Below are 10,582 nucleotides of genomic sequence, written 5' to 3'. Positions count from 1 at the left end.
GAGACCAATGCGAGGAGGCAAGAGCATGAGCTCGCACATCGCCTGTTCCGGACTCCACGTCTCTGGACGCTCTTAGATGCACACTGTCCCTGAAGACAGTCATTTTGCAAAGCCACCTTTGACACCTATACTTACACAGTTTTCATATTTTGAAAATTTCCAAGAAACTAAATTTAAGAGGATATGTAAAAGGCAGTATTAGCACTTTTAGCCACCACTTTTCACTCAACATAATACAGCTCAACTGAAATGTTAGGTAATCATTCTCCATAAAATCCACTGGTATAACTGCAGTTACTGCTGTGTAACCAACACTCGCACACACTGCTGTGGCAGAGGGTGAAACAGCCTCATTCACAGCCCTCACGTTCGTGAGGTGCCTCTGTAGCTGCAGAGACAGCAGTTCTGCTCGGCCACAGAGGATGCTGCTGGGGTGCAGAATCTTCTCAGGGCAGAATTCAAATGCTGGGGACAGAAATCTGGGCTCCCTCTCAGGGCAGCGAGGCTGCCTCTCCCTGTTGTCCATCCACAGCAGGTCTGCTGGCCACCTCTGGCATCAATCAAAGCCTCTTGGAGCTCTTGTCCATGTGTGGACACTAATCTCATTTCCTAATTCTTACACAGCAATGCCTTGCTAATACAAAAGGTGCTTTCATAAGGCATGAAGAACTCTGCTCGCATTTTTCAAAGAGGCTTGCAAACATAACATGAGCACCATCACATGATCACTGAAATAAGCCGGTGCATCACTGTAGAGGGCCATCCGCGGGATGACTTGTTTTAATTGCTTGTTTTATGAAGCCATTCTATGCTCTCTCTCTAAAGGTCAAACTTATCCTCACCTGACAGATGTACCCTATTTCTACTTACACTTAGTTGGTCTAGAAACCTACCGCAAAGGATCCTGGAAGCTTTCAAATCAGTGCTTTATTATTTCCTCTCCTTCATGAAGGAAAAACCCTCCTCTGAAAGAGATGCAAAGTTAACAGCATCTTCATCTGACGCCCTGCGCTGTGCTGGATGTAGCTGATGTTGGGGACGACAAAGCAGCCAGAGGCCTGTCACTCGCTGCTGGGGACCCCTCTGCACTCAGGATGCTGGGCCCTGGGCCCCAGCTGCACGCCGGCCTGCTGCCCCCCTCTCTCACACCCACCTCAACCCCCACCAGCCTGCCCCAGCACTCAGACACCCCAAATCTAGCAGGCGCTAGGCTATGCTGAGGTCAGGATTTCCTGATGAGAGGGGCGTCCTAAAGTCAGTGGCTGTAGCCCGCACTATGACAGACTCCTGCAGAGGAATTCTTATCTAATGTCCTAGTTTTTGGTCCTATCAAAAAGAGATTCTCCTGGGATTTGTGCTTCCCCAGAGGCGAGAGTGGGTGCTGGGACCCTGCACCTGACCCAGCTGGCACTGCCCTCCGGGGGCTCCCTGTGCCCCAGCCTGGCCTTTCCTCCCCCAGTACCTCCTTCTCTGGCCTTTTGGAGCTGAGAGAGATTTCACAATGGTGATCTTTGGAGCTCACGCTGAGACTGAGCTGGATTTTGAACTGGGGCTTGGACAGGAGCGGCTAGGTGACAGGGTCAGCTGAGAAAACAAGCAAACAGCAAACGGTTTAAAAACAAATCTAGGCACATGCCAAGGCGTTTCAAAGGTACACGCTTCCACTGCCGGCTCCCGGGACCCTGGAACTTGCAGCCAGCCGTTTTTCTCGCGCTCGACCCTGGGGCTCAGAGACGCCAGCACCTGCTGCAAAGAGGCCAGGCTGTCACCTCCTTCCCTGGCCCTGGCCCTGGCCCTGGCCCAGCCACTCTACAACGCTCTTGGTGAGCTCCAGCCCAGAGGAACCAGGGTCCTGCTGTCTGGTGACTGTCCCAGCGGGTGCCGAGGCCATGGAGCCCGGAGATGTGCTCATGACTCAGGCCATCCAGCCAGCGCACGCGGATGCCCGTGGCGAGCTCAGCGCAGGGCAGTTGCTCAAGTGGGTAGATGCCACAGCCTGCCTGGCAGGTAGGAGGGACCCTGGGGTGGGTGGAGGGGACCCAGGGACAGGGGTAGGGGACATGGAGGTAGATGACTGGGCAGAGGATGGGGTAGAAGGGAAGAGGGAGGGAGCACCCTGGAGGAGCAGGCCAGCTAACGCGAAGGGCTCACTTCTATGTGAGGAGTTAAAGCTTTAGCAGTTGGCACCTGGGAAATGCAGATGTGAGTGCAGAACCTAGGGACACAGGAGCCGCCACAGTTACGTCATGGAACTGAGGTTCCTAATACCAACCCTCCCAAGCCACCAGTTCAGGTTCTTGTCCCTGGAGTAGAGGTGTTGTCAGAAAATACAGTTGGTGTTTACCCCAAAACTATTACACCAAAAGATGCATTGCCAGGGGACCCCTGAAGCCCCCCACACCTGAGCTCACTCAGCCTGTGTCTTCACCACCTTCTGCAGCTCGGAAGGCCTCTTTCCTGAGCCTCTTCAGTTGTGCTGTCCTGGCTGCCTCAGTTGACCTGTATCATTTCAAAGCACTTGCCTTTCCTGATCTTTCCGACTTTGGGGGAGACCTGAAAGTCACAGGTGCCAGATTCAGTGTAAGAGGGGCCTCAGGACACAGAGTCACATTTTTACAAATCGGGCTTTCCACTGGATGGCGTGGGCCAGCGGCATTCACTGTAGTTTTGGTCACATTTCATAAAGACACTCAGGAGAGGGGACTGCTAGAACCGCTTCGAGGTTGGAAGGAATAGATGCGAAGAGGCTTAGAGCAAGGGCAGAGTTTTCCGGAGATTCCTGGCAATGTCTTGCACTGTAGGACATTTAAACTGTCGGCCTGGTCTCCACTCCCCTCACAGCGTATGTTATCACTACAACACAGCTCCCCCGACTAAATTTCTACTGTGATGTACTCAGATTCGTCCTAGGGTTTCCCGTGTTCTTTCATGAAAATAATTACAGAGTGAGGGCAGCCCGCCTGATTCTCACCAGTAGCAGAAGTATGCTCCGAGGAGCTGCAGTGGCCTAGGCTCGTGGAAGTCGCTGGTCTCTTAAAGAATGGTCCACTTTCCAGATCTGCATCTACAGTCAACTCTGTCACCACTCCGCTCTTAATGGTCCCTGGGAGATGCCACTGTGCTCTTGTATTTCACTTTCTCTGTTTTATTGTTGCTTGTTTTTTGTGAGGATTGTGTGTATTTTTGTAATCTAGTAACTTTAGGCTTGAAAGCTCCATTTCTCTCCCAGATAAATTTCTAGTGAGAAATAATAGCCTTGGTAATTTGAAGAGCTAAAGGATAAGGGCTGACAGAACCACATCTACTGGACTATGAAGAGACAGTTCCCAGAAGAAAGAGATTCAGAGGCAGAGCCCCAAAACCCATCCATAATTTTTTACCTCGCTAAGGCCGGAAGAACTGAGATGTGTGCCCACCTCAAAGAGGACAGTCTTGTAGCTTCAGCCAAATGAACTACCTTTCCACAAGATGCTATCATTTATGTCTAGCTGCCCCCAAGCCTCACGCACTCAGGGGTGGGGCTTTGGTGAGGTGGTTATACATGGCAGCCTATTGCTGGCCTGCTGTTGTGAGGTGGCCCTAGTTGGAAGTGGCCTGGAAGGGCCTGTATCCTGCCCGACTCCTCTCTTCCCTCTGCTTCCAGCCCACTCTGAGGTGAGCAGCTTCCCCTCTGCCATGCCATTTCTTCTTGGGGGTAGCCAGATCTTGGACTGAAACATGAGCCCAAAGAAGCCTGTCCTCCCCAAGAGCAGTGGGTGCCTAGTGTCGTGTCTCGGTGGTAAGAGGGTGACACGGGCAGAGAATTGCGCTGGGATCCAGGCTCCATGATGGGTCACGCACATGGCTAGACATGGCCCAGAACTGTTGGACACGAAGAGAGACGGAGAGTCGTGATCCATTCTTCACGGAGACCAAGCTCATGCTGGGATTAAGCTTCAAGGATTTTGTAGTAGCTGTGTTGAAGATGTCATGGAAAACATGATCCTAAGGAATGAAAAGGGACTAAATCACAGAAGAGAAACTATTGAAAATGAAATGCAATAATGTAATACAATATTTGAAATTCAAAAATTCACTGGGTGGTCTTAACTTCAGAATATGAGTCCTGAGAAAAGTGTTCAGAAATGTAAAAATAGATCAGTAGAAATTATCCACTCTTAAGAAAAATTTTAAATGAACAAGGTATGGTAGATTGGGGTAAATAAAAGAGAGGTTTCACATATGGACGGTGCCTTAGTTACATTCCTCAGTGCTAAGACAAAGTATGAAACACCCACAAATAAAAAAGAGGTTGATTTCGGCTCACCGTTTCAGAAGTCTCAGCCCTTACCTGGCTCCCTGACGCCAAGACAGGGAGGTAAGAGGAGGTGCAGGGGAAGCCCCCAGCATGGCAGGCAGGAGGTGGAGAGGGACCGGCCAGGCGGGCGGAGGGGGCCCGTGACTCCCTCCGCCGAGCCTCAGGTGCCGACGCCAGGCCAGCCCCGCTCCCGGCCGCCCCCCACTGCCATCTCTGGCACCAGAGGTTCTGCAGCCCGATGGGAGAGCGAAGCCATGACACAGAGTTCCAAGAAGTAGAGCGGAATTATAAGAAAATAATCCATGTTTTAGTAAATTATAGCTGAAAATTTCAAGAATATGGCGAAAGATGTGCAGATGCAGGTTCAAGGAGCCCGCAGAACTCCAGCAAGATTAGTGCAGAAACACACACCACCACCACCACCACCACCACCACCTCCACCACCTCCACCTCCACCAGCCCCCCGCTGGGCCCCTTGCGGCCAAGCTGCACTGGAGAGAAATCGGGACAGAAGCAGGAGAAAACCCCGCTCTCTCGGAGAACGACCATTGCAATCACCGGAGACCCCAGAGAGACGGTGAGCGGCACCTCCCGCACCCGGGATCGCAGCACTGGTGGCCTCGCTCCCCTCTTCTCAGTTCCCCGCGTTAGCCAGGGTCCCTCGTCAGAGCCCTCGAGGTCACGGCTGCCCCAGCTCAGCACGGGCCTTCCCGTGGTCCCCACACCGCATCCCTCCCGTCATCCCTGAGTGCTCAGCTCAGCCGCCGCCCACGCATGCACCTTCCCTAGTCCAGTTACGCGCTCAGGACAGACACGTTTTCCTTCCAACACTGATTTCAGTGTTAGGCCACCGTTTAACCCCTGGTCCTTCCCCGACTCCAGGACCCCAGGGCCATGGCCATTTCCCATTTCCAACACCTCCGCAGATCAATCAGTACCTCTTGAAGACGATCACTATTTATATCAATCCGCACCTCATCCGTGCATTACAGTGACTCGGCAAGCCTGCTTTCAAGATTCCCCAAATTAGAAACAGCTCTAGAGTTTTCCTGCTTTTACTGAAATACTTTATGAGTGCCAATAGGAGTCAAGAACCAGAGCGCGGTGGTCCTGTTGAGCTTATAACATTTTATGGATGTTTGTGTAAAAGAACTCACACCTTCTCTTGTGCAAAAGCTCTGCACCCTTTTCTGGTCATCCATCTTTTCTTTCTTTTCACAGTTTTCTTTTTCTTTTTGTGGTATCAGGAATGGAACTCAGGGTTCCACCCCTGCCAGGCAGGTGCTGCGGTGCTGAGCTACGTCCCTGCCCCTTCCACACTCTTCTGAGAATTTCTGCTACTTCTGCAGTCAAAATCACCATTGGAAAAATGTAGTTCATCTTTCTACGCCTAAATGTCCCCACTGATCGATCTCATGCGGCTAACGTGCATGAGTACTCAGCTCCGCGCCTGGCCGGCGTCGAACGCTCCTTGCGTGCACCTCTTTCTGCTCCATCCTTTGTACAGGCGGGCGCTGTCGTCCTCCACACCCGCAGAAGGTGCCCAATAGATGCGATGCAATGCAGCCTCTCGTCGGCCCCTGCATTCTTATTATCACTTTAGTCATTCGAAATTGGCAACTCACGTCGCTGCACATGGCAGCACTTTGTTAATAAGAGCACTTTAGTGACCTCAGTGTACCTCTCCCTCATTCTCGGGCAGCTGGGGTGCATGTGACATGGGTGCTCTTCCATCAGAGTTTCTCAGCAAGACCTGCAAAGGATCAGTAGTCACCTGGAAAACTTAAGCTGTACAAGGATCTGCAAGAAAGCAAACTGACCAGCCACCACCAGCCCCACTGACTAAGCTCGATTGGTAGCTCCCGCTGGTGAGAAGCGGCCCGAAGCAGCTCAGTGCTAGCAACCAGCTGGACCCTAAGACATGCCGCCGGCACACCTCGCAGCCACCTCGCGCTCTCCCAGTCCGGCACCACGCTAGTTCCTCCTCCCCTGAACTTTCAGGCGGAGAGCCTACCTTGCCCGCACTGCTTCAGAGTGCTGTGAGGAGTGGCTTCCCAGTAACTCAGCTCAGGTTACTGCGCACTTGAGAGAGCTGCTGCCAACTCCTAAAGTCAGAATGTCCACTTCCTGCCAGAATTAGCCCCTGGGGAGGAACGTATTGAGTAGCTGTCTCTGCTCACCTCGCTCTCTGGGCCGTTTACTAGTCCACTACACACAGGAATAAAAGTTCAGGGGAATTTGCTCCCCTTCCATAGCATGCCCAGGAGTGAAGTCTCCAACGGTAAAATGAGCTTCACCATTCTTTAAAAGCCAATATATTCAGTTTGGATTTTAACCATTTCTCAAAATGAAAACAATGTAGCAGAAGTAAATAGTATAAACTCTTGTTATTTGTATAAAGGAAGACTAGCAAGCAAACAAGTCTCCTGGGCAGAGGGGCTGCAGAATAGGGCCTGGGGAAGTGCTCTATAGCCCCTCCTCACCCCTGCTCTCGAGAGTGCTGTCATCTTAGCAACAGCTGAGAGACATGAAGAGCTCCTGGGTGCCCATTTCTCTCTGACACTGGAGAAGTCTGTGACGTGGAAGGCGACCCCAGTCTCGCCCACCTCCCATGGTCCCTTCAGTGTACTTTGCGACCAGTGGTGGGAGACAGTGAATTCACCTCAGAAGCTGGGTTTTAAAACAAAGGGAGCTGAGACCTGCCAAAATATTATAGCCGGCCTCTGCGTGCTAAAATTCCCACTTACAGTCACCAGATTTTGTAGGTACTGTTACTGAAATTCAGATAAAGATTGTGTAAGTTAAAATCTGGGGGAAACATAGTGATCACGTAGTAGCAGCGTATCCCCCGGAGCCAAGGAACTGTTGGAATTCGGGGCACCTGGGAGAGCAGGCACAGGGGCTGGCACCTGGACACAGTCGGTGTAGCATCATGGTCCTCTCGCTGCCGCTGGCGGCCGTACCCGAGCCCTGGCCTAGCAGTCTTTGCTCTTCCTTGCAGCTGAGAAGCACGCGGGAGTTTCCTGCGTCACGGCCTCAGTGGACGACATTCAGTTTGAGGAGACCGCGAGGTAAGTGGCTGTCCTCTCTCAGGCCTCTCTGCTCATTTGTGACATCTGTGTGGCACATGGTTGTTTGGGGCCGGTGATCCATGTGCTAATAAAATGAGTAACATTTGAAGCAATCTCCACTCGTCAGAATAGAACCACAGGGCCCTCTTGTAGACAGTCTCGCAGGTACAGGGCCTGTCGGCTTGGTTGAGAAGGAACTCAGACAGGCTGAAGCACAGGGCAGGCATCGCAGCTCTCAGCTGCCCGATCCCTGACGCTTCCTCTGTCGCCGCCGGAGAATCAGTAAGGGCAGAAGGCCCCTACTGCAGTGAATCCGCCCTGAGCTTCTGGGTAAACGCTGATTGTCTGCACAGGATAGCCAATCACGGAAAACCTTCTGCAAGCGAGAGTGTTTTGCTAACTTAGAGTAAAAACCTTCAAGGTCAGTAATTCAGACCTAGAAGGAATGATCAAAATAGGCAGTGAATTTTAAAATTAAAAATCTGTGTTAAAGTACAGTGAATGACATACTACCATTAATCCCCTTCAAATATTAAAATACATAACAATAGAGAGAACAGCATGGTGTAAAAGACCGGGTTTGTTTTTTAGAGAAAACGTAATATAGCTTATAGTCACTGTTTTTGGAAGTTGCCTGCTACAGCCCTCTTCCTGTGGTTACACCTCTAACTCCGCTGCACTGAAGTTGATTCGCTGCTGTGCAGGCTCCTTTTCACGTAAGTGTAGTTTGTCTTAAAGTGTAAAGCACGTAAGGGTCAAGGCTGGAATCTGAAACAAGACACATGCGACCCCGGGAGCGTTCACTTCTACCCAGCCTTCAGCCAGGGCCCTCCCTCCCCTGTAAGTCAACATTTTATTTGTTTTATGACTTATCCATTTATTTTTAAATTTTAAGCAAATATTTAGATGTACTGATAGCCTTTTAAGACTAATTTCAGCACTCTACATATGTGATTCTCCACATCGCTTTTTTCACTTAATATCTGGAAAATCACTCTGTAGCAGAGTAAAGAGGTGCTCGCCATTTTTTATTAGCTACCCAATACCGCACCACATAGATGCTGCTTGGGGTTATGTCATAGAGAATCCCCAACACTCATGCATCCAGTGTCTCACGAATGACACCCAAAACTTGCATGTATTTGAAGGTGACGTATCCTGGGTGGGGCCTCACTGGTGGGTGGAGGGGCCCAAGTCAATCTCGCCTCCTTCAATTTGTGGCTGTCTGTGATGGGTGCCCTGGCTTTGTAAGAATGTTTATATCCTGCCCAGCTTCTGCAGTCCCAGTCCACAGTGGGCTTGTGCTGATGTAGTCTGTATTTTTTGCCTGTGTATTTTAGGATGGAATCCTAAAATAAGATTTCTATGTCAAAGGGCAAAGGCGTGTTGTTTTACTAGACATTGCCAACATCCTCTCTGTGGGATTTGTCAATGGATCCTCTCACGTTCCGCACTAGTAAGACAAGGCTAACAACAACTACGATTGTGCTGTAGGAGGGCTCCTACCTGCAGCCTAGGAACTGGTCCCTTAACGCATACCTGCAGGGAAGGACAAAGCCCTCCCTTCCGTCTTCTGGCTGAAAGGCTAGACTTTGACAGGTGAGGGACACAGTAGCAGGGCACAGGCAAAGCCTCAGTCAGGCGAGGGCATTGCTCAGGGGAGCCGGGCGACTCACGGGGAGCCTGGGTCACACACACCTGGACCAGTGCTCGCGGTGCTGTGCTAGGAGGCCAAGGGAGGGAGTGTTGTCGGGTTCTCAGGAGCCCGTACACCCGGGGGTGGACTCTGGCCTGGTGCCGCTGCCTACCCTTCAAGCCCATTTCCTAGTGTGAATGAAGCGGGTGATAATGCCTGCCCTGAAGGACCCTGCTTGGCGAGTGATGCATCGCTAGATGTGGCATGAAAGAAGCACTCAGCACAGCACCTAGTGTACATGCTGCATGGGTGATGGGCAGCTACTGCGCTGACTCACCGCCCAGGGCAGGAGTGCTTCACTCGGCTGTGGACAGGGCGGTTGTTGTTAATGAGCTGTCAATAATTCTTTTGTAATCCATTAGACTTTCTCTGCTTATAAACCAGTGACCCAAACACTGGCCTCTGAAGGCCTAGTCAGGATTGTTACTGTACCTTATACCCAAGCCCAGCCCTAAGGCTGATCCTAACTCAGTGAATATTTGGTAAATATAGGAGTTGGACAAAACAATGATTCCTTTAGGATGCTTTGAATATGAACAGGAGAAAAAAAATCTCATAATAGAATGGATTTAAGGGAAAGGTTTCCAGGAGGAAATGCCTGGAATAATTCAAAGACTGAAGAGGTTCAGAGAAGGAGGAGGTGGAATGAGGGAAGAGGTGGCCTGCAGACCAGAACATTGGTCGAAGGCAGGATTCTGGGAGGGTCGGGGTGAGGATGCAGGTGACGAAGGAGATAAGGTCTCTCTTTTGGTATCAGGAATCAAACTCCAGAGACGGGGTCTTGAGAGGATCTACCTTTCTTCCCCTGAAAAAGAAGACTGCATAAGACAGTGTGACTTTAAGCTTTTTTAAAAACAATATTTGGTACAGGGTCTCACTACCCAGCTCAGACTCATAGTGGTCCTCCTGCTTCAGCCTCCTAAGCACTGGGATTACAGGCATGAACCACCACACCAGGTCTCAGTCACTGGCTGAGCTTGCCTGGGGGTGGGGCTAGTGTGTCATGGGGTAACAGGGGGTCAAACCCCTGTCTCTGCACTTGCCTAAGCAGGCACTTAGTCTGCTGAGCTATCTCGCCAGCCCAGACAGTGCAAATTTGACGTTAAGGAAGAAACAGTGAGGGGGCTTCAACTGGGAGACTCTGACTTCTGCTTTGCTGACGGGGTCAGAAGTGACTGGGTCATGGAGCAGCATCCAGGCCTGTAAGCCTGGGGAGGCGGATCAGCTTGCTAGCTCGCTTGCTTGTACATTGGCTTATCTATTTATTTACTCAGTAACATTTAAAAGTGTCCGCTGCTGCTTCTCTGGAGCCTGTTGATCATGGGCCGAACCCTCTCCTCCTTTACGCTGTGCTCTTGGGAACTGCATCTCTGGAGAGAACGGAGGGCGATTGTCAGTGGCGCTGCCGATGGCTCACACACTTGCATGCTTCTTTACTGTGAAAGGAAATGTGCTGAGAAGGCTGAGTTTTGTGTTTTCCTTTTTTATCAGAGTTGGGCAAGTTATAACCATCAAAGC

General features: G+C 51.0%; 1 protein-coding gene across 1 annotated transcript in view; it reads left to right on the top strand.

Annotated features, from left to right (window-relative positions):
• Positions 1-1,603: 1,603 nt before the first annotated feature.
• The window catches only part of Acot12 (acyl-CoA thioesterase 12), a 44,423-nt gene continuing 35,444 nt past the window's right edge, over positions 1,604-10,582 (top strand). Inside the window, exons 1-3 of the mRNA XM_012516846.2 lie at positions 1,604-2,007; positions 7,299-7,368; positions 10,556-10,580. Of these exons, the coding sequence (XP_012372300.1) occupies positions 1,890-2,007; positions 7,299-7,368; positions 10,556-10,580 (213 nt within the window). The 5' untranslated portion in view covers positions 1,604-1,889. The remainder of the gene's footprint in view (positions 2,008-7,298; positions 7,369-10,555; positions 10,581-10,582) is intronic.

The sequence above is a fragment of the Octodon degus genome, unplaced genomic scaffold (genome assembly GCF_000260255.1).
Source record: "Octodon degus isolate 3935 unplaced genomic scaffold, OctDeg1.0 scaffold00129, whole genome shotgun sequence".
In the NCBI taxonomy this organism is placed as follows: domain Eukaryota; kingdom Metazoa; phylum Chordata; class Mammalia; order Rodentia; family Octodontidae; genus Octodon; species Octodon degus.
Note: the sequence above shows the minus strand (reverse complement) of the source record. Positions and strands in the feature narration are given on the sequence as shown.